Source organism: Culex quinquefasciatus, chromosome 1 (assembly GCF_015732765.1).
Source record: "Culex quinquefasciatus strain JHB chromosome 1, VPISU_Cqui_1.0_pri_paternal, whole genome shotgun sequence".
In the NCBI taxonomy this organism is placed as follows: domain Eukaryota; kingdom Metazoa; phylum Arthropoda; class Insecta; order Diptera; family Culicidae; genus Culex; species Culex quinquefasciatus.
In genome coordinates, this window is record NC_051861.1 from 122,933,388 (window position 1) to 122,957,833 (window position 24,446).

The 24,446-nt window shown below is 38.7% G+C and overlaps 1 protein-coding gene across 2 annotated transcripts in view; it reads right to left on the bottom strand.

Moving 5' to 3' along the window:
• LOC6038325 (protein unc-13 homolog A) overlaps positions 1-24,446 on the bottom strand; it is a 93,006-nt gene that overhangs the window by 6,135 nt on the left and 62,425 nt on the right. Inside the window, exons 2-11 of one of the 2 annotated variants that reach the window (XM_038265398.1) lie at positions 6,489-9,460; positions 6,040-6,405; positions 2,675-2,817; positions 2,414-2,539; positions 2,148-2,156; positions 2,002-2,076; positions 1,720-1,939; positions 1,522-1,657; positions 1,208-1,456; positions 824-1,148 (exon numbers count right to left, since the gene is read on the bottom strand). In XM_038265398.1, coding sequence (XP_038121326.1) covers positions 824-1,148; positions 1,208-1,456; positions 1,522-1,657; positions 1,720-1,939; positions 2,002-2,076; positions 2,148-2,156; positions 2,414-2,539; positions 2,675-2,817; positions 6,040-6,405; positions 6,489-9,381 — 4,542 coding nt within the window. In that variant the 5' untranslated portion in view covers positions 9,382-9,460. Of the gene's footprint in view, positions 1-823; positions 1,149-1,207; positions 1,457-1,521; positions 1,658-1,719; positions 1,940-2,001; positions 2,077-2,147; positions 2,157-2,413; positions 2,540-2,665; positions 2,818-6,039; positions 6,406-6,488; positions 9,461-24,446 lie in introns of both variants that reach the window. The other variant, XM_038265349.1, reaches the window with a different exon arrangement.

The following is a 24,446-nucleotide window of genomic DNA, read 5'->3' on the forward strand; positions in this document are numbered from 1 at the left end:
TGTAATTTTTGGATTTGTAGAATTTATAGAATTTGTGGATTTTTGAAATTTGAAAAATTTATGCAACTTGTCTAACTTGTGGATTTGTGGAATTTAACGAAATTGTAGATCTTGTAGAATTTATGGAATTGATGGAATTTTGTAGAATTTATGGAACTGGTGGAATTTTGTAGAATTTATGGAATTGGTGGAACTTGTAGAATTTGTGGATTTTGCGGAATTTGTGGATTTGTGGAATTTGTAGAATTTGTGGATTTGTGGAATTTGTAGAATTTATGGAATTTGTGGATTTGTGGTTTTTTTTTAATTTGCGAAATCAGTGAAATTTGCAGATTTTGTGGATTTGTGGAAGTTGTAGAATTTGTGGAATTTGTGGATTTTGTGGAATTTATAAAATTTGTGTAATTTTTGGATTTGTGGAATTTATAGAAGTTGTGGATTTTTGGAATTTGAAGAATTTATTCAACTTTTAGAACTTGTGGCTTTGTGGAATTTGTGGATTTTGTAGAATTTATGGAATTGGTGGAATTTTGTAGAATTTATGGAATTGGTGGAACTTGTAGAATTTGTGGATTTTGCGGAATTTGTAGAATTTGTGGATATGTGGAATTTGTAGAATTTGTAAATTTGTAGAATTTGTGGATTTGTGGAATTTGCAGAATTTGTAGAATTTTTGGATTTGTGGAACTTGTAGAATTGGTGGATTTGTGGAATTTGTGGAATATGTAGAATTTGTGGATTTGCGGAATTTGTAGAATTTGTGGATTTTTGGAACTTGTGGAATTTGTGGAATTTTAGAAAAAAGTTGTGGTTTGGTACTCACCGCCCCGCAGTTCTCCTCGCAGAGATAGTGGAACACGTTCTCGTGCAGGCAGGTGTACTGCACGTGGTACGGCGCCACCTTCTCCTCGCCCTTGATCTCCACCGAAATGTGCAGCCGGATTGCGCCCGATACCGCTGATTTGTCTGTTCGCTTCTCCAGATTGTACCACACGTCCATCTCGCCCGACAGCGTCCGCACCTCGATGATTGTCTGCCCCAGGAAGTCGTCCGACTCGCGCGTCAGTTTCTGCCGCAACTTCGACTTGAGATCGTTGTCCTCGTCCCAGACGCGCACCTTGATCCGGTCGGACGAGTTGTGGCACTCGCTGGGGAAGATCGTATGATTAGAACTTCACCCTAAACGATCATTAAACCTTCTACTCACAAGTTAAACTTCTCGTTCCACACCGGGTTCAGCTCCTGCGGCATCGTCCGGGTACGCTTCTTCACCTTGCTCACTTGCACCGTCACGTACGGATCACTCGTTCCGCTTTTATCCTTCGCGATCAGACCCTGCGCGCAGATCACCGTGATCGCGATCTTGGCCGACCACTTGCTCGTACCGTCCAGCACGCTCTGCTTGATCGCCTTCATGTGGCCGGCGTGGCTCTTCTCCTCCACGTTGAACACCTTCCTGCAAGTTCAACCAGACGATCGAGTGACCCACCTACCTTAAGATCTTTTGATCTGTGACCCTACCTGATAACCTCGAAGATCTCCGGTCGATCCCGCTCGCGCTGCTTCATGCGCTCCTTCATGGCAGCGATCACGGAGTTGGCCTTGTCCTCGGCGGCCCCGTGCTTGGAACTCTTCTCCGACGCTCCCGCGAAGCACACTGCAAAGAGAAATCAGTCGTCAGAACCCTGCTTCTTCAACGCCACGATCCCGCGATCTTACTCTGCAAACAATCCGCGTTCAGCAGGTCCTTGCACTTTTCGTGGCACTTGACGGCACACTCGGTACAGCGGACGCCCTGCCGGGCGATACCCCACAACAAGCCCTCGCACTCGTAGCAGTAGGTCGGTGAGGTCGCCGTCCACAGGACAAAGTTGTGCGGCGTCGTGGACGAGATCGGGTAGATCAGCGCCTGGAGGGCCTTCTTGTAGACGTGCATTTTCTAGGCGATCGAGAGATAAGGGTTAGTGTTGGAGGTTGTAGAGGGCTCATGGAGGGTCTTACCAGTTCCTCATCGTTCAGGGTTGCCCGCGGAACCGCCGAGGTGAGACCGGCCTGACGTTTCGTAGCTGCCATCGTCTACAGGACGGGAATAGAGAGGAAGCGTTAGCGGAACGTGAGCTGAGGCAACCCGGCTAGAGGTGACTTACTTTCAAGACCTGTTGTGGAACGGTCGGACGGACGGTTGGTGGTTGTGGTGGTGGTGGTAGAGGTACGGTTTTTGGAGGCGAAGGGTACATTCAGACACATTCACGGATATCCACACCGAAAGATCAGAGGCAAGAGAGCATGAGAGAGAGAGAGGTAGCGCGCGCGCGTTGATTGATGCAACAACAACGAGTTCAGAGATTTTGGTTAGATCAAGGTTTACACATATCGAGGAGACGTCAACATCGCTACGAGGGCGCACACTTACCAGCTCCGACACCAGCGGGATCGACTTGCGCCGTGGACGGATATCCGGCATGCTGTCGATGTTACTGTAGAAGGTGTTGTCCCCGAGCCCGTTGCCGCGTCCGCTGTCCGCGGTTCCGTTACGTTTCTGTTGCGAGGAGAAAAAGGGATCACAATTAGACCGGAACTTCCAGAAGCTTATCCAAAAGACTCTTAAAAACTAACTTATCCAAAAAGGTTTCAATTAGACGTACACCTTAGAACTACAACTTACGGGCATTACCTCTTCTTCCTCCGCCTTGCAATCGACCTTCTTGAAAATACCTGCATCGTCCGCTTCCCCTTCGTCGACCACCTTCTGTTTCTCCTCGATTCGCTTCTCCTTCAGCGTCTTTAGCAGCTTCCACTTGCTGCCTCCTTCCCCATCTGAAACGATACAGCGGTACGGAGCGCGTCACCTTTCCAAATTCAACCACCTTGACCCACACACACACACTCGCTAACGCTAACGCTAGTGCTGACACGCACACACCAAGGTTATTGACGATGAAGTTATCGAGGTTCGATACGATACGATAACGTTTACGGATGATAACTCTTTTTTAAGAAATGTCTAAAATTGACTTATTCCAACCAAAAGACTCACTTAAATCCCATTTTTGAATTCCCGACTTTTTCGGAACCTCAAATAATATGATTTTCCTATAAAAAAAAAAAAAAAAAAAACTGCTAAGTGAAAACTGTTTATCGGAAACGCAACATCAACCATCAAACAAAATTTCTGAATAAATTTGAAAATGTAGTCTTTTTTTAAAATAGAAGCCTTTTTTTATAAATGACACCGAAAATGGATGCACTCATAATGCCGATTCTGAGGAAAATGTTAAACAAACAAAAAATGATAACTTAAAAAAATAAAATTGTTTTTATTAGGAAAAGAGAAAGAAATGGCAAAAATTAACAATATTCAAATATTGAATTTTATTCTTAAGTTTATTTTCAAGAAATACTAAAACATGAAATTCATTTTAAATTGGGGTTTCAACAGCTTTTTTTATCGCTTAGGAGGAAACTTTTAACAAATTCCTGACATTTTCCCAATTTTTGCAGATTTTGGTGGATTTCCGACTTAATCTCATTTTTGCATATTTCCCAAATTGAGTGGCCACCCTGTCAATAATCCAGCTTTTTAAGCAAAAATGGCGTTCGAATGGTGAACGCCCGAAATGTCAAAATCACGCAGTGGTACCAACATTAAGAAAAAAGTGTGCCATAGCATGACAGCCACATTTTTTTCTAATGTTGGTGCTACTGCGCGATTTTGACATTTCGGACGTTCAACATTCGAACGCCATCTTCGCTTACAAACCTGGATATTTTCAAAGTATTTAACAAAATACCGTATTTTTTCAAAATACTCATGGGTATCAAACGAAACGAAATTTTATATGTATTTTCACATTATTAGAGTATATTTTTTATTTAAAAAATCTCAAATATGTGTTTTTTTCGAAGGTGCTAATTTACAGTATTTGATACCCATTGTAAAAAAGGGATTTTCACTTAACGGTGCACATCAACCAGAGCTTTTGCACCCAGATTTTTGTTACATACATTTTAGTATCTTCAAAACTACGGAGTACTATCGAATTATTCTTTTAATCATCCCCTAAAGTACTATCCACATAGTAATTTACAACAAAGTTTGACTATTTGTATAATCACATTGTTGCAGTAAGTTAGACAATTTTGGAATAAGAAGACAACAACTTCCTTCGTTGCTGTGCACCGTTAATAAGAGTTATATCGTCAATTTATAAAAAAATAGATTTTTTTTATCATATTTTGAAAAATATGATATTTTATATTTTATATTATTTTTATATTTTTGCAATATGAGTATCAAATGAAGCGAAATTTGGTATTATAGTTTTTTTGTAAAATATTGAAATTTCCACGAAATTCCATATTTTTTTCGGAAATTTTCATAAAGCTAAATTGTGTATGCATTTTCAATTTATTTAATACTTCTTTGTAAAATATTAAAATTTTCGTAAAATAACATATTTTTGAAAATGCTAAAATATTTGTAAAAAACTAATAGTCGATTCCCACATTGTAAATTATGGAGCGCAATTTTATATGCACTTCTACTGTCTTAGAGATTTTATGTAAAATACTCCAATTTTGACAAAATATCATATTTTTGATAATACTCAAATTTTTATGACTTGCAATAATGATTTTTTTGTGTTGTAAAGTATACAAAGTTTTTCACAAGATACTATATTTTGCAATATGGAAATCAAATTAAGCAACATTTTATATGGATTTACACTTTATTAGTTTTTTTTTGTAAAATACTAATATTTTCATAAAATACCGATTTTTTATTTAAAAAAATCTCTAAATTACAGTATTGCAATCTGGGAATCAAACGGAGCTAAATTTTGTGTACATTTACATTTTTTTAGAGTGTTGTTGAAACCAACAAATTGCACCAAATACCGAATTTTTCATAAATGCTCAAATATTAATGAATAATACGAAATTTTCAAAATGTTATATTTTTTGAAAATATGAGTTTTTTACAATAAAACTATAATTAAGCAAAAATACATGCAAAATATTGCATACTTCTGAAAAATTTACTGCTTTCGAAGAAGTACGATAATTTGGGAAAATTTGAGTATTTACCAAAACACTTGAATGAATTAAAAAGCCTTTTAAAGATTCGCTTTTCTTGGTACCCATATTTCGATTTAAAAAAACAGTATTCTACACAAAAAACACAGTATTTTATGAAAATTTATTTTTTTCGGGAAAATATATAACAAAAATTTTAAAATTTAAAATACATAATAAAAATTTTACAAAATACCGATTTTTTCAAAATTTCTCCAATCAGCATCGCAATATGAGAATCAAACGAAGCACAATTTTGTGTACATTTTAATTTGTGTTGCTTGTAAAATACCATAAATTTTTACCAACTACCGATTTTTCAAAATGCCCAAATTTTAATGAATAATAAGGAATTTTTAAAATTTTGTATTTTGTGAAAACAATGAAACTATAATGAAGCAAAACTACAAGCAAAATTTTGCATATTTATAAAACAAAATGACTGTTATCGTACGTACGTACGGTAAAACCAAAACATACCGTAGTTACCGAGGGGTTTATGGATGCAAAAATCATGTTTAATAAAAAAACATATTTCAAACTTTTATTTAATTTTAAGTGACAATTTAAAAAATATGAAAAGTAAGCATTGTAAATAATATGGGTATTTTACAATAAAAAAATAAAAAAATAAATTGAAAATGCATACAAAATTTCGCTTCGTTTGGTATATTGTAAATTATGAAAATTGGAGTATTTTAAAAATGAACGGTATTTTGCAAAATTCTTTGATTAGTTATACTTAGAAACTGGCTACATAATGTAGCCAACATTATCAAAAATATATTATTAGTGAAAGCATTGCAAATTTAACACGATATGGTTGGATAAATTCAATTACAGATAGTTTTTAAAAATGAGATATTGTCCGTAATCGTTTTGTTTTTGTTATCGTTAGACGCTAAAATATTATCGTCGATAATTTTATCGCTTAGCAACCTTGACACACACACACCCACGTACCTTCACTCCCCTGCGCCCGAAACAGGCTCTGCTTTCTGTGCGTTGGCGGTGCGGGCGCTTCGCCGTCGAGTACCGTTTCCTCCGCACCGGGAAACGGCTGTGCGCTACTGGACAGTGGGGTGCCGCTACTGCCGTTGCCATTGCAGAGCTCCGGAAACTCCGAAGCTAGCTGCTGCGGCGGCTGGTCGTACGGGGAAGACTGTTGTTGTTCGCCGCCCGGGGGTGACGTCGTCGGCGGGTACTGCTGCAGTTCCTGAGGTGGCGAACTCTGTTGGTGTGGCTGAAGTTGTTGTTGTTGTTGTTGTTGGTGGGACTGAGCCAGAGCTACATCTGGAGATTGGGGTGGAGTAGTGGAGTGTGGTTCTTCTGATTATGAAAGGGGTTCTAGGGTAAACACACAGAGACACACAACACCAAATGGGACAAACCTGTCGGTTAGGGTGACCTACCTGGCGTCGACGGTACCTGTACGCTACCGGGCGGGGACGACGACTCGAGCGAGGCGGCCCCTGAGGTGGCGGACTGCGAGGACGACGGCTGGGAGTTGGCTTCGTCGAGCGACTGCTTGGGCGACTCCAGCGAGAAGGAACTCTTGACGGAGGAGAAGAGCGCTTTGGTTTTGGTGCCGAGCAGACTGTCGGTGCTGTCCTGGTGGGAGAGGGTCTTGTTGACCTTGTTGAAGAAGCCACCGAAGGTGGAGGTGGTCGTGCCGAAGAAGCCGCCGGCCTGCTTGGCTTCCGGGGCGGGTGCTGGCGCTGGCTTTGGAACGGGCGCTGGTTGTGGTTTCGTGGGAGCTTGTGCAACCGGAGTCGGCTTGGTTACAGCGGTTGGTGGTACCGCAGCCGGAGTCGGCTTGGTTACAGCGGCTACAGGTGCCGCAGTCGGCTTTGGTTTGACGACCTCGGCGGTGGCCAGAGGAGCCGGTGGCGAGGTGACCGTCGGAGGAGGAGCAGTGGCTTGTGCGATCGGTTTGCTGTCGGCGAGGGCCGCCATCGTGGCCGGAGCGGCTGATATGGGTGGTAAGGGTTGTGGCAGCGGCGGCGCCGGTTCCGCCGGTTTCGGTACGGCGATCGTCGATTGGTCAGTGATGATGGCACTTACCGGTGGCAGCAGCGTGATACTGTCCGATGCTTCGCTGATGCCGGACGAGTTCATCGACATGTGCAGAAACGACGAGTTGGACGCCTCGGACGTTTCGGCGGCCATGGTCGACAGGGTGGAAAAGTCCGGCAGCGAGACGGGCGCATCGGTGGTGGAAGACAGCGTCGTCGACAGGGTCAGGGTGGTTGGAAAGAGGGACATCCCGTCGGTGCACTCGGCAAAGCCGGAGTCGGTAATGTCCAGCGACGGGAAGAACGTGCCGTCACCGAGGGTGGGAAGGCTGGACTTGCGGGACAGTGATTCGTAGATGGCTTGCATCTCCGGCGTGTCCGTGATGGTGGTGCAGCCCGGCAGCGGCGTAAACATTGGAGGGCTCGTCGAAGGGGCGGCAGTTTCCGTAACGCTGGGTTTTCTAGCTAACGGTTGGAAGATGCTTGGGGCGGTCGGAGCCGGATCCGCAACCGGTTCCACGATGCTCAGCTTGCGGACGGGCGCGAAAGCCGACGGATGCTGGGGATCTTCTACGGATAGTCTTCGCTGGAGTTCCGACGCTACCGACGTCGTCGTAATACTTGGTTTCCTAGCTACAGTTGGGAACAGGGATTCGGTAACGCTGGGCCGTCTAATTTCGAGCGCTTCCGTTACGCTTGGCCGCCGGACGCCGCCCCCCTCCAGCGCTTCACTAATGTTTGGCTTCATCGCGACCGTCGGGAACATCGGAACCGGTTCTCCCATGCTCATCATGTTACCCGCCATCTGGACCGCCTGCCCCGCAAGTTTCGCCTCAACCGCCTCCTTGAAGCTTTGGCTGAAGATCGACTCCGGTTCGCCGTTCAGGTTCGTAAACGTCAACCCCGCCGCATCCGTGCCGCACGGTTTGCTGTTCATCAGGTCGGCAAAGCTCGGCACGTTGCCGCTCTCCTTCCTCTCCATGGCTTTCTGCATCCCGAACGGCGAAAACTCGCTCAGCTTCTTCGGTGACGTTCCGTTCGTCCCGTTCGCTGGATGAACTACGCCGCCGCTGTTCAGGTTGAGCTTGAATTCGTTGTCGGCGATTGTTGTGCTACTCTTGTCCTGAATACTGATTGTCCCGTTTTCCACCGTCAGCAGGTCGTCGTTCGTCAACGAGGCGATCCCAGCAGCATCCGGCAGGTGAATGAACTTGTTGAACTCCTTCTTCGGGCTAACCCCGCCCAGCTTGTTCTGCGCCAGGATCTTCTCACCCCCTTTCCCGTCCTTCGCCAGCGGTGAGAACTCCTCCGCGAATATCTCCCTCAACTCGCCACTATTTTTTGACATAAACACCCTCACCTTCTCCATCTCTTCGCTGCTCAACGACGCCACGTCCTCATCGTCCATAACCCTCGTAATTAGTGCCCTCACATCGTCGTGCTTGAACTGCTTCTGCTGCAGCAGCTGTTGCTGCTGCTGCCGCAACTCTTGCTGATGCTTCATCATAGCAGGCGAAGCCTGCAGTTCCATCTCCATCTGCTTGGCATGGTTCAAGAACGACGCCCGCAACTGCTCCTCTATCAACGCGGCGTTGTCCGCGGGTTCAATCTCCCTCAATATCCCGCCAGCTCCTTCGACCACCTGCAAGAACGGATTCGTCGACAGTCGATGGGCTTGCGGGGCCGGCATCGGCACGTCCTGCCCGTACCCGTACGCCCCACCACCACCATTCTCCGCTTCCCCGTGGAGCACCTCCGGGATGTTGGACAGATTCCGCCGCATGCCCCAGTACTCCTGATTATAAGCCGCGGCCATCTCCTCCGCCGACGGGACCTGCCCGTACCCGTAAGCCGGCCCTGGTTGCATGTGGTTCATGTACGCCTCGTTGATACAGTCCCGGTACTGCAGATCTTCGCGCAGCCTCGACTGTTCCTGCAGCGAGAACTCGTGGTGCTTGGCGTAGTCCGGGATCATGTCCAGGTACGCCTTGCGGTTCTCCTCCATGAACTGCAGGTTCTGCACGATCCGCTGCTGGGACACGTTCAGCGACTGCAGCTTGAACACCTTCTCCGACATCCGGGTGTACTCCTCGTTGAGCAGGTTCAGCGCGGCCCACGCAAACTTGAGCTCCGTGTCGAGCAGGTCGATGTTCGTCGCGATCTTGTCCGTGTAATCGTTGATGATAAAGTCCTGGTGCAGGTGGTGCAGATCCTTGAGGCCATGGCTCGCGTACAGGTCCTGGGACTGCTTGCTCCACAGGTACGCCGCCATCACTTCGTTCTCGTCCATCGAGCTACTGCAGGCCGTCGTGGCGGCTCCTAGACTCCGGGTAGCGTACGGGCTACAGTACGGCGAGTAGCTAGAATACCTGCGAATTTGAGAGTTGATTAATTTCCTCAAGGTTTGAATATCCACGGGAAAAGGAACGACCACCTCTGATGTTGTTCTTTCATTCGGAGCCCAAATTAAAACAATAAAGTAAATTGTCTTATCATCCCGCCCACGTGTCCCCCTCAAAATGAATTCAGTTTTCCACTTGAACGCCCTTCCAGGTGCAGACAACGTTGCACAGCTTCGTGCAGCACCTGTGTGAGTGTTTTGCCCTGACGAGAAAACCCGTGAAAAAGCAACAAAACTTAATTAAAACGGCATCTCTTCGCATCTCTCAAGCGTGAGATTGATCCACTTTAAAGTGATTTTCAAAAACAAATTCCAAATTTCCTAATTTGAAACTTTTAGAATTTAAATTTTGAAACTTACAAATTTAGAAATTTTAATTTTTTTAATTTCCAAATTTTTTAATATCCAAATTTCCAAATTTTCATATTTCCAAATTTCCAAATTTTCAAGTTTCCAAATTTCCAATTTTCCAATTTTTAGATTTCCAGATTGCCAGATTTCCAAATTTCCAAATTTCCAAATTTCCAAATTTTCTAAATTTCAAAATTTCAAAATTTCCAAATTTCCAAATTTTCTGATTTCCAAATTTCTAAATTTCCAAATTTCCAAATTTCCAAATTTCCAAATTTCCAAATTTCCAAATTTCCAAATTTCCAAATTTCCAAATTTCCAAATTTCCAAATTTCCAAATTTCCAAATTTTTAAATTTCCAAATTTTCAAATTTTCAAATTTTCAAATTTCCAAATTTTCAAATTTCCAAATTTCCAAATTTTTAAATTTTCAAATTTCAAAATTTCCAAATTTCCAAAATTTTCAAATTTCAAATTTTCCAAATTTCCAAATTTCCAAATTTCCAAATTTCCAAATTTCCAAATTTCCAAATTTCCAAATTTCCAAATTTCCAAATTTCCAAATTTCCAAATTTCCAAATTTCCAAATTTCCAAATTTTTAAATTTCCAAATTTCCCAATTTCCAAATTTCCAAATTTCCAAATTTCCAAATTTCCCAATTTCCCAATTTCCAAATTTCCAAATTTCCAAATTTCCAAATTTCCAAATTTCCAAATTTCCAAATTTCCAAATTTCCAAATTTCCAAATTTCCAAATTTCCAAATTTCCAAATTTCCAAATTTCCAAATTTCCAAATTTTAGAATTTTAGAATTTTAGAATTTTAGAATTTTAGAATTTCAGAATTTTAGAATTTTAGAATTTTAGAATTTTAGAATTTTAGAATTTTAGAATTTTAGAATTTTAGAATTTTAGAATTTTAGAATTTTAGAATTTTAGAATTTTAGAATTTTAGAATTTTAGAATTTTAGAATTTTAGAATTTTAGAATTTTAGAATTTTAGAATTTTAGAATTTTAGAATTTTAGAATTTTAGAATTTTAGAATTTTAGAATTTTAGAATTTTAGAATTTTAGAATTTTAGAATTTTAGAATTTTAGAATTTAGAATTTTAGAATTTTAGAATTTTAGAATTTTAGAATTTTAGAATTTTAGAATTTTAGAATTTTAGAATTTTAGAATTTTAGAATTTTAGAATTTTAGAATTTTAGAATTTTAGAATTTTAGAATTTTAGAATTTTAGAATTTTAGAATTTTAGAATTTTAGAATTTTAGAATTTTAGAATTTTAGAATATTAGAATTTTAGAATTTTAGAATTTTAGAATTTTAGAATTTTAGAATTTTAGAATTTTAGAATTTTAGAATTTTAGAATTTTAGAATTTTAGAATTTTAGAATTTTAGAATTTTAGAATTTTAGAATTTTAGAATTTCAGAATTTTAGAATTTTAGAATTTTAGAATTTTAGAATTTTAGAATTTTAGAATTTTAGAATTTTAGAATTTTAGAATTTTAGAATTTTAGAATTTTAGAATTTTAGAATTTTAGAATTTTAGAATTTTGGAAAAAAAAATAGAGTGTAAGAAATTTTTCAAGAATTGTTTTTTTTCTTATATGCAAAAAGGTTCTGACTATAAGAAACGTAATCCTTTTGTGTCGCTTCGCAAAAAATAACAGCTTTAAATCCCGCCCCACCACACCCACGAAAGGACACACATTATGCCATAAAAATCGACATCGCTGTCGCAGCCAGCGGACCCCATAATTAATCGCTCGCCGGGGAAAATGTTTGCTCATCTTCCTTTATACCTTTTTTGCTCTGTATTGCCAATTTTTCAAACGAACACTTTCGCTTCGCCAATTGTCCTCGTCTCGTGTCTGGAGGAACTGCAACACAAAAAATCGAGTGTTTATGAGGTCGAGGGCTCGTAAAAGTTGGCAACGAGCCCCGGAGCTATAAAGCTGGTGCAAATTTTGCTTGGCAGTAAACGCGAAGTTAATTTAAACGCGAAAGTTGACTTGGCAACGCTGCTCTTCGAGCGAGCTGTCAAATTGCCATAATGGCGGCGACAGCCGCTGTAAAGAAATCAATTGGCGGCGGCACGCCGCGCGTCAGCTGTCAAATCAGGGGTGAAATTTTTATGGCATGGCTGCTCCGATTAGGGTCGAACTTCGAAGCTACGCTTCTTCTGAGTCATTAATCCTGATTAGTGTGGCTCATCCGGCAAACTACACAACACGTCAAGATCATATTAAGCATCTCTTTCGGTAAACATTCCCCCTGCTTTTCGTTGAATGACTTAATGGGCAACATGTGTGCGGGCTTTGTGATACGAGAAACAGACCATTAATCTTGCCGTTAGTAGTTAGTTAGAAGTTGCCCTTTCACTCGGTTTGTGTCCTCTTCTGACGCTCCTCGTTTCTGATTCTCCAGGTTTTATGAGCTACTGACTCTTTGCGACCCGATTGTTTTATGGCACTTGGAGGTTAGGTTCGCCTTAGCTTTGTTTGCTTCAATGAACCGAATCGTTCCGTCTGCATAGCTTTGGAAGGCACATTCACTGACTTCGCTCGTGCACAAGTTCCTCACGTAGCACTCCAGACTTTGCTGAGCATGTACACAACAATCGTGTATACAAGGGGAAAGAAGATGGATTGACGAGAGTTGACGGAGGAGAAAATTAAATTCTAACACAGCAACTGCACAGAAACGTCTACGATTGTTGCTCGCTCACAAAGTTTCACGCGCGGAAGTTGCTAAACTGTCAAAGTTTGCTGGGCGGCCATTATGGCACAACACAGCTCTGCCATTCAGCGGAACCCGGAAAGTTGTGGCTTTTGACTTGGCGTAGAAACTTTGTCCGTAACGACTACTGCGAAAGGGCCGCAGTTGGGTGTCGACGAACTTTGTTGATTGCGACAAGGGTCACCCGCCATTATGGTGTACGCTTGACAGCTGCGCTATAATCTGTTTGCGCCAACTGTCAAAGTAGGCGCCGACTCACTTGCCAACCCTGCTATAAACTTCGCGCAAAACTGTCAAACTCTCCAATCGACGTCATTATGGCACGCTCGGACAGCCATTATAGCACCGAAATCCGGTTCCCAGAATCGCTCCAACGAACCGTTCATCCCGAACGCGCTTCACCCATCCATCACAATTTCGCCCGCGATGTTGACGGACGAGGTGGTGACACGCGGTGCAAATTAGAACATTAGCGCCCCCTCCCCCTTTGCTCTGACAGTTCGATCGATGGCAGCCCGGCCTCGGTGTGGTCGCAGCAGGTCGTGGTAATATTTTCGAGGGGGCTCACACCTGCGTTTATTTAGGGCCACTTTTTCGCGGTGCTTTGTTTTGTTTGTTTTCGGTGGTTCGTAAATAAATCTGTTTCGGATACGCACAAAGCACGGGACGTCAGTGGTGCCAGTAGGCGTTGAAACCGCGCCGTTGTCGTCCTGAGTTATGGTATGCACAACGCTCACACACACTCACGCAGTTTTTCGGGCGAAGTAGGCCTTTTGAAACATTCACACAGGACATTAGTCTTGGTTTAGTTTGATGTGTGCGGGGGCAGAAGCTTGTGATGGTAATGAATCTGTCGAACGGTACTGCCGTACGGGGATTTGCGTTCGTTCGCGGATGAGCGCGCACTTGAAAAGGTTAAGTAAGTTGGATGCTGCCGGAGGCATAGCTCACTTTGATGGGTTTGTGGGGGGTTTAAGGTGAGATTTATGCATAATGGCAGCACTGTCTATAAATTTTGGAGGATTACAATTTCATAGATAAATTTGAAGCTTTCTGTGCAAACTATTCATTGAAATTAACAGTATTTGACAAAAAAAGATTTGAATAATGAACAAATGTTAGAGATCTGGCAACCCTGAATAAAGCTATGGACATTTTGATGATATTTTCACAACCTTAAAAATCGCATGTTTAAAATCTCGGTGTACATGGTATTTGATATCACCTGTATTTTCTTCCCTAACTAATAATAAAGTTTGATTATCTGGCAACCCAGTAATTTGCTATAAATACTTATCTTAAATTTATAAAACTTATGAAGAAGGAATAGGAATAAACTTCCAAAATCATCTTTCATTACATCATAAAAAATTCTAATTTAGGAATTTTGACAATCTGGCAACACTGTCCCGCGTTAGCGAGAAATTAGCAAAAAATAGATTCAACAAAAAATCTTTTTTTTAATTCTAGATTTACTTTTGGAAATTTATTAAGTTTTCAACAATCTGTGTTTTTCAACACTTGATTCGATCTTTAAAAGCGTGTTCATCGTGTTTAAGAAAAATAAATTCGATTTTGGATTTCAATGTTGGCAACTGTTTACAAGACGGTCCTGAGGACGAATTTCTTATCAGTTTGGTGTCTTCGGCAAAGTTGTAGGTAGCGTTGGGGAGCGTTCTTTTATTACGTAACGCAAAAAAACAAAATTTCCAAACAATTTGTATGGACCGTAACACGGCCTTCGACCCCCCAACTGCATTACGTAATAAAAGAACGCTCCCTTACGACTTCTTAGAAAAAATAGTTAAGCTCTAAAAACAATTATTCAAATTATTAGCACAAAAAGAATTGCGCAAAATTATCTTTTTAAAAAATAATATATTTTGGATATTTTCAGACGACAAAAAATGGCATTATTTTTCCTATGCACTGGTTGGTCAAGTTTAATTGACATCGTTGCCATTTTTTTTTGAAAAACATGTTAAACTTTTTTTGATTTTGATTTTGAAACGGAAATTTTATAAATTTTGTGTTGCCTTTTTGCATGGGAAACTTCTTAAATTGTATGGAGTCTATCATACAGTATCAAAATATCCAAAAATCTGTATCATGAGAACGGATTTTCTGATCATTTTTTTTCTTCTTTGGTAAATAAACAGGTACACTTAAAGTTTCTTCTAAATAATACAGGAATTAGTTTTGCAAAAAAAAAAGTTCATTGTTGGGAGAACATTATTTTTTTTTCTTCGCTTTTATGCAAAATTTTTTAGTTTCTTTTAGTTAAATTTAAGAAAATCAAGATGACGATAAATTTCTAATGTTTTATCATAAAAATGTTGTTAACCCTTAACTGCCCAATTTTTTTCAAAGTTTTTTTATTTTTCCCATGTTCAGGAGGTCATTTAGAGCAACACATGGCCAGGCTAAAGCTCCACGGTCGGCCCAGGTTGTTTGCGGATGATACTGTTGTGACTTATCGCAACGGTGGCGTACTAGAAATGGTATCCGACATGACTGATGACTTGGCCAAGATCAACGCCTTCTTGGAGAATAATCTACTATCACTAAATGCGAAGAAAACTAAAATAATGTTTTTCCGAGGAAGCCGCATGACAATACCACCTCACCCGAATGTAGAAGTGAAGGGCTGCTGTATTGACGAGGTCGAAACCTTCAAATACCTTGGGATACACTTGGACTCAACGCTTACTTGGAAAATCCATATTGAAAACCTGGTCAAGTCTAATGCGCCACTTTGTGGAATGTTCAGGAAGCTTTCTCACTTTCTTCCGCGACACGTGTTGATGAAAGTTTACTATTCGTTTGTGCATAGCCGGTACCAATTTGGAGTATCCATCTGGGGCTCAGCCTGTGCGTCACATCTGAAGACAGTCCAGATCCAGCAAAACCGGTGCCTGAAAGCGATCCTGAAGCTGCCTTTCCTGTTCCCTACACTCGAACTTTACAATTCAACTCTTCACAATGCTCTACCTATTGCTGCTCTCCACGAACTCCAAACAACTATACCAACGCATCGCATGGTTAAACTGAAAGACATCCATCATAACTTCGAAATCCGCATGCTGAATCACCAACGTGGGATGAGAATCCAAGAACGTTTAGTCGTTCCCCGCTTCAGGACGGAATTAGGGAGGAGAAGATTTTGCTGCAACGGACCAAGAATGTACAATAATTTACCCGGTGATTTAAAAACAAGTGATCAACTTCTTAAATTTAAACAAAAAGTGAAATTTTTTATCCGTGCCAACCTAGCTAGATACTTGTAACGTTTTTAAAATGTATTGTAGTGAGAACATGTTAGTGTAATCTAAGATAATGTAAACAGTACTTGTAACTAATCGTTGCTGCAAAAAGGTTTTTTAGAGGAACGCAAGTTCATTGAGACCTTAAGTGCACACGAATTGTTAAACTGAAAATAAACGACTAATTTGATTGATTATTGAAAAAAAAAAAAAAACTTTTGTTCTACGAAAAACTTTACTTCTCTTGTTTTATGTTTTTCTTGTTCCATTTTTAGTATTTTAATTTGCATTTATTTTGTTTAGTTTATGTTTGTTATTGGTAGTATTTGGCCTATTTTACCACCTCCTATCATTACATTTTGCCTATCTATTTTTTCATGTTTTACAGTCACCTCTTAAATTTTTTGCTTGTGTTTTACATATTCTGCTATAAAATGGCATGATAATCATTTAATTTGTGAAAAAAAAATGCGCAGTGGCATAGTCTGCATCAAGCAATTTAATTAAAATGAATAATGGAACAAATGATCAAAATAAAATTAAAAAAATGGCCTATTCCAAATAAAATTTAACAAAAAAAAATATTAAAAAAAATTAAGACCGGGAGAGAAAAATAAAATTTTAAATTAATTGATTAATTGTACTTAATCCACCTTAAGCTGGTAGATGCCTTCCTCAAATGAATAAACTTTCGATAGGGTTATCAAATCTTCAATATTTTAGGCTCAACGGAAAAGTCTTTCTTTTACACATATTTAGATGGGTTGCTCGATGGATCCGATTATCTTTTTTATCTAAATATCTGAGATCCGTCCTCAAAACAGTGTGAATAACACCTAAGTGCTCATAACTTTTGATAGGGTAATCAGATATTCAAAATTTTGGATACGTTGGAAAGGTCTTTCAAATACCTTTCTAAAAATGTATAACATGACGGCTTTTCTTACAAAACCACCCTTTTGACGATCTTTCGGACTTTCTTCAAAATGTTTTTTTTTTTCAAGCATAACTTTTGAAGTACTTCACTAAACTTCATGATTTTCAATAGGGACGATTCGATGCATTCGCTTAGAATATATTTTTTGATAATGTAGTAAGTAGCATATATACTAAAATTGTCACAAAATACCGTCTTTGTTTGAAAGTGCTCAAATTTTTATGATTTGCAATATGGGAAGCAAACGATTCGAAATTGTGTTTGTATTTTAACGGTTTTAGAACTTTTTGAATGAAATAATAAAATTTTCACAAAATACCGCATTTTCTTGAAAATACTCAATTTTTTATAATTCGCAATGGATATTAAACGATTTGATATTAAAGTTTTTTTTTTAAATGAAATACTGAAATTTTCACATATTACCGTATTTTTTGAAAGTACTCAAATTTACATGATTTGCAATATGGGTATCAAATGAAGCGAAATTTTACCATCTTTTTCATTTTAAAAAAACTCTAAAACGGTTAAAATACAGGCACAATTTCGAATCGTTTCATACCCATATTGCGAATAATGAAAATTTGAGTAGTTTCGAGAAAATACGGTATTTTGTGAAAATTTGAGTATTTCATTCAAAAACTCAAAAATAGTTCAAATACGTGCAAAATTTTAAATCGTTCTATAACCATATTACGAATTATAAAAATTAGAGTATTATCGAGATAATACGGTATTTTGTGAATATTTAAATGTGGGTAACTCTCCGCCAACTCACACAGCAGTTGCCCCGACCCCTCTTCGATTTGCGTGAAACTTTGTCCTAAGGGGTAACTTTTGTCCCTGATCACGAATCCGAGGTCCGTTTTTTGATATCTCGTGACGGAGGGGCGGTACGACCCCTTCCATTTTTGAACATGCGAAAAAAGAGGTGTTTTTCAATAATTTGCAGCCTGAAACGGTGATGAGATAGAAATCTGGTGTCAAAGGGACTTTTATGTAAAATTAGATGCCCGATTTGATGGCGTACTCAGAATTCCGAAAAAACGTATTTTTCATCGAAAAAAACACTTAAAAAAGTTTTAAAAATTCTCCCTTTTTCCGTTACTCGACTGTAAATTTTTTTCTAACATGTCATTTTATGGGAAATTTAATGTACTTTTCGAATCTACATTGACCCAGAAGGGTCATTTTTTCATTTAGAACAAAATTTTTCATTTTAATATTTAGTGTTTTTTTCTAACTTTGCAGGTTTATTTTTTAGAGTGTAACAGTGTTCTACAAAGTTGTAGAGCAGACAATTACAAAAAATTTGATATATAGACATAAGGGGTTTGCTTATAAAGATCACGTGTTATTGCGATTTTACGAAAAAAAAGTTTTGAAAAAGTTGGTCGTCATCAATCATGGCCGTTCATGGTCACCCGCGACAGACACGGACGACGAAAAAAATAGAAACGCAAAAAGTAACTTTTTCAAAACTTTTTTTCGTAAAATCGCGATAACTCGTGATGTTTATAAGCAAACCCCTTATGTATATACATCATTTTTTTGTTATTGTCTGCTCTACAACTTTGTAGATCATTGTTACACTCCGAAAAATAACCCTACAAAGTTAGAAAAAAAAAACACGAAATTTTAAAATGAAAAATTTTGTTCTAAATGAAAAAATGACCCTTCTGGGTCAATGTAGATTCGAAAAGTACATTAAATTTCCCATAAAATGACATGTTCCAAAAATTTTTGCAGTCGAGTAACGGAAAATGGGAGAATTTTTAAAACTTTTGTAGGTGTTTTTTTTTCGATGAAAAATACGTTTTTTTCGGAATTCTTAGTATGCCGTTTCAGGCTGCAAATTATTGAAAAACACCTCTTTTTTTGCATGTTCAAGAATGGAAGAGGTCGTACCGCCCCTCCGTCACGAGATATCAAAAAACGGATCTCGGAATCGTGATCAGGGACAAAAGTTACCCCTTAGGACAGAGTTTCACGCAAATCGAAAAGGGGTCGGGGCAACTTTTCCCGATTTCGTGTGAGTTGGTAGAGAATTACCCATATTTAATTCAAAATAGTATTTAAACATGCAAAATTTCAAATCGTTCGATACCCATATTGCGAATTATAAAAATTTGAGTATTTTCGAGACAATACTGTATTTTGTGAAAATTTGAGTATTTCATTCAAAAACTCTAAAATCGGGAAAATTTATGCTAAATTTCGAATCTTTTGATACTCATATTGCAAATTATAAAAATTTGGGTACTTTAAAAAATACGGTATTTTGTGATTTTTTGAGAAGAATTTATACTTTTATACTTACTACATCATCAAAAAAAAAAAAAATACTGAGAGGAAACTTGAAAATTCAACATAATAATTCTAGAAATATACTAAATATAAGTTATAGAATTATCAGAATAATGATAACGGTAACGATAGATTATCGTTATCGTCCCTCGATAATTTTATCGTTAACAACCTTGCTGCTAAGCATGTGAAAATTCTCTCTGAATTAAAACAAATTGAAATAAATAAACTTTGAGTAAATAGAAACAATATTATAATGTAGTGACAGGTGGGAAATTCAATAAAATTTGTGAAAACAAATGCAAATGAGGCAGTCAATCAATCCATATTGTCCAGATAATCATTGAGGAGTTATGTGCAAGATTTATCACCCAAATCTCGATTTAATTAATTGATATCCCTATATGTCACTATTCTTGTCAAACTGGAGTGATTCCCATCAACATGTTTTGACACAACATATTGAATTCGCCTTCCCAGTAAAGGCTTTCCAGGAAATTTCCACCCAGTTAAGATCTCAACCTCAGCCTCAGTGCTTATCGGGAAACGCAATCAATCGGACATTACTGCTACAAGAATGAATTTGTAGAGCGAGATCCGAGATCCCACAGCGTGCCACACAGGCTCAGTGTACCGATTTTTCCACCAGAGCAAACATTGATTTATTCCGACAACCCTCCTCCTCCCACCACAGGAACAGATAACTCTCACCCCGAGGAAGACAAGGTTAAGCGAAAATCTTTTGCGAACAAATTTTCGGTCCCACCGAAGGGACTCTCACAAAATCTTTCCTTTTAACCCTTGGATGAACACCTGAAAAAAGTTTTTTTTTCTTCATTTTTTTTCAATTATTGAGTCATTAAGGGTTAACTTTTTCCTCCCAATTCCCTCCTGAAGAAGGGGCGGGGTGGTTGTAAAGAAAGTCAATAATGTTGTAAGTGGTTTTGGGAGGAAAATTTCAATTTGCTCCTCCCCCTCTTGGTTCAGAATGCTGGCGCTTTAAAAGGGAGAAATAAACACCCAACATTTACGTTTTAATCACGAACAAACCATATAATCTCGATATCGGAAAGTTTTCGCTTAATAACGAGCCCCCTCGCAGGCACCCTCCACTTTGAACTCTGGTAGAATATCAAAAACTTTGATAAAACGGCAGGGCCAAAACCATAAAAAGACACGGGCAAACTGTATTAATGTGAATGTTTTCGTTATTGCTCAGGGTGGGTGGCGGTGGGTAGCACCCACAAACCCCGCACCCCCCCCCCTTCCTTTCGCGAATAGAGTGTGGGTGGCGGTGGGAAATTGCCATATTTGAGTGTGTATTTATTTAGAAGCCACCAATCTCGACGAATTTTCACGAGAAGCTCGAGGTTTGTGGTTTTTTTTTTATTTTTTCGGTGCTGCTGGTGGGTGCAACTGTGGGTGTTGTGGGGAAAAGCCCCCCATACCACAGGTGTGTGCGCGCGCGGGTAAAAAGCAAACACGTGAAGCAAAAAAGAAAGAAAGAAAAACAAATTTCTCTCTTTTTGATGTTGAGCACGCGACCAGGTCCAAATCCACAGAAGAACATTGGCTGGCTGGCTCTGGCTGGACGAAACATGTCGAAATGGTAATTTGGTTGATTGAAGGCATTGCACTGGAAACGTGGCAAGGAGGGTGGAAAAACAATCGAATTTGGACGGAGCAAAAGGCCACCGGATGAATTCGTCGGATCAATCTCGCTGTGGGGATCATCGCAAGAAACAGAGAGATGCCAGATGGTTCTCGATTTTTGTGTCGATGAAACGATTGGAGGCAATCGCAAATGGTTCGGTACATTTTTTTGGGATATTTTTTATTGCGATGGGAAGTAACAGAAGTAATGAATGTTGAAAGGAAAATTTGATGGAAACCAGAGCACAATTGCTTCATGAAATTGTTCAGGGCTCGTCCATAAACCACGTTGCCTGCAAATTGTAAATTTTTAACTCCCCTATTCCCATCTTGGGGTTTTCTCCACTTTAAATTAAATACTGTAGTCAAAATAACATTTTGAGTGAGATTTTTTTTTCTTAAAACACATCTTTCCAAAAAAATCATTACACGGCAGCAGATGCAGGTTTTTGTTCGCTAATAAATATTTAAAAAAAATGAGCAGTTCTCTACGAAATCGAACTTTTTTCATTAATTTTAATTTTTGCATTTTTTTTAATCCGGCTGAATTTTTTTTGGTGCCTTTGGTATGCCCAAAGAAGCCATTTTGCATCATTAGTTTGTCCATATAATTTTCCATACAAATTTGGCAGCTGGCCATACAAAAATGATATGTAAAAATTCAAAAATCTGTATCTTTTGAAGGATTTTTTTGATCGCAAAGTTGTTGATATGGCTATGGACTACACTGAAAAAAAAAGAATACACGGTAAAAAAAATTGGTGATTTTTAATTTCACTTTTTATCACTAAAACTTGATTTGCAAAAAACACTATTTTTATTTATTTTTTTTTTTGATATGTTTTAGAGGATATCAAATGCCAACTTTTCAGAAATTTCCAGAATGGGCAAAAAATCTTTGACCGAGTTATGAATTTTTGAATCAAAACTGGTTTTTTCAAAAAATCAAAATACTGGTCGCATAAATTTTTCAACTTCATTTTTCGATGTAAAATCAAATTTGCAATCAAAAAGTACTGAAGTGAAATTTTGATAAAGTGCACAGTTTTCAAGTTATAGCCGTTTTCAGGTAAAATTTTTGGAAATAGTCGCAGTTATTCATTTTTTTTAATATACCCATGTTTGCCCACCTTCGGAAAAAATATTTTTGAACAGCTGAGAAAATTCTCTACATTTTGCTTTTTTGAACTTTGTTGATACGACCCTTAGTTGCTGAGATATTGCCATGCAAAGGTTTAAAAACAGGAAAATTGATGTTTTCTAAGTCCCACCCAAACAACACACCATTTTCTAATGTCGATATCTCAGCAACTAATGGTCCGATTTTCAATGTTAAAATATGAAACAGTCGTGAAATTTTCCGATCTTTTCGAAAAAAATATTTTCAGTTTTTTGAATCGATACTAACATTTCAAAAGGGCCAAACATTTAATATTACGCCCTTTTGAAATGTTAGTCTTGATTCAAAAAAATAAATAAAAATGTTGTTTTAGAACAGATCGGAAAATTTTACGAATGTTTCATGTTTTAACATTGAAAATCGGACCCTTAATTGCTGAGATATCGTCATTAGAAAATGGTGGGCTGTTTGGGTGAGACTTAGAAAACTTCAATTTTCCTGTTTCTTTTTCTTTAAGCCGCTGTATCTCAGCAACCCGTGGTACAATCTTCAATGTCTCTTAGACAATTTAATAGCAAATTTTCTGAACTAAAAAAAAATATTTTTTGAAATGGTCACTCATGATCACTATTTAAAAAAAAAGAAAAACTGCAGATATTTCGTTAAAATCAAACTTTCGGTGGATATATCTTAAAAACGGAGCCCATTATAAAAAAAAATAGATTACTTTTCTATTTTTAAAAAATTTATAACTCAACGGCAGATTTTTTTGACCATGTTTCTCTATGGCTCAAAAGTTGCGGATTTTTGTCCCGTAAAACATATAAATAATCTTGAAAATAAAAAAAAAAATACATATTTTGGGAAATTGAGTTTTGTAAAAAAAACCCGATTTAATCCCACCAGGGGTGAGATAGAGCCTTTCTTACTAAAGAATATAACTTCTCTCAATTCACAATATCGACTTGATACAAAAAATCTTATGATGAAAGCAAGGTATTATTAATGATGTGTTTTCTAAAAGAAATTGAAAACACAATTTTCACCTATCGAATATTTTTAATCGTACAAATTCTTAGCTTCCAATGCGCAAGTGACGACACACACCGCGGTTTTGGTTTTCTAGTTTTGGTACGAGCCCAAAAACCGAACAAAGCAGGCGCAAAGCAAAACCGAGTTGACCGCACAGTGGGAAGCTTGCCATTCAGCGTCTACGAAAGTGAGAGAGTCAGAGATAGATATTTTTACAACCGCACCACTACACACTCAATCGCAATACCTTAGGTAGATAGCCATTGGCGTCGCGAGCATTGAAAACTTTGAAAACGATATAAAGCTTAGAAGCTTCGAAAGCTCCTATTGGAATCCAATGAACTCTGTTTAATAAAACGACACGACAAATGAAGCCTACTTAAAGGCGATTTTAGGAGCACACGGGAAACAAATTGATTGTACCCGGATGAATGTCCTATGTCAAAAAAGTTTTTGCATTAACATTGGACAGTTATGCAAAAACGGACAGAGCAAAAGAAACCGAAAAGCTACGATATCTTACATGTTGAAGGAAACATCGGTAGACAAGCTACTACAAACGAGTACAAGTCGAACCAACACATATGTGCGCCAGCATTCTAGCGCCAGTATTCGAAGCTCAACTTGACAACTTGTCGACTTGGCGACGAAGCGTCGAAAATCGATGCAGTGTGATTTTTTAGCGATTTTTCGGTTTAAAATTCATGCTGAATCGACATATTTACGAAGCTGGAAATGACGTCCTGGCTTAAAGTAAAACCTATACCTTTCTTTAGTAAGAAAGGCAAAAAGTAAATCGTTCTAAAATTGATCGGGATTGCCGATCGATGTCAAATTTGTTTCAGATGCTCACTCATGGTCTGTACTATGAATGTAGCAAGAAATTTCGAATAAAATCAGAAATGAAAAATGTTGGCGAAGGTCACCAGGTGGGCTTTTACCTTTTTTTAGGGATTTTGTTTCTTATGGTAGGTCAATCAAACGGCTCTAACTCCAGAACCATATTATGAATCTGGATGAAAATTTGGGAGGTTGTAGAGCTCGAAAAATGCAATTTTTGAGATAAATAAAAGATATGAAAATGAAAAAATTGAACCATATTTTCATTTGGAAACTGTGTATTTTCTGGAAAAGTCTGGCCGCATCCGAAAACAGATGGATAATTCGAAATTTGCGCGGAAACTCGCCCAGGTTCAGCACACTAGCTTTCATCTGCATTTAGGAGAATCGAAATCGGATTTATGGGAGCTGAGAACGGCGCGACACAAAATTTTGCAAAATTTTACCACATACGAACATCACTCGACCTCCACGGAATTTATTTTCTCAAAATTCGAGGGTTCGAGATAGACGAGTTCTATCAAGGTGAATCGATAGAGCGTCGAAAATCGATGCAGTGTGATTTTTTAGCGATTTTTCGGTTTAAAATTCATGCTGAATCGACATATTTACGAAGCTGGAAATGACGTCCTGGCTTAAAGTAAAACCTATACCTTTCTTTAGTAAGAAAGGCAAAAAATGATAAAAAAATCTGCAATTTTTTCAGTG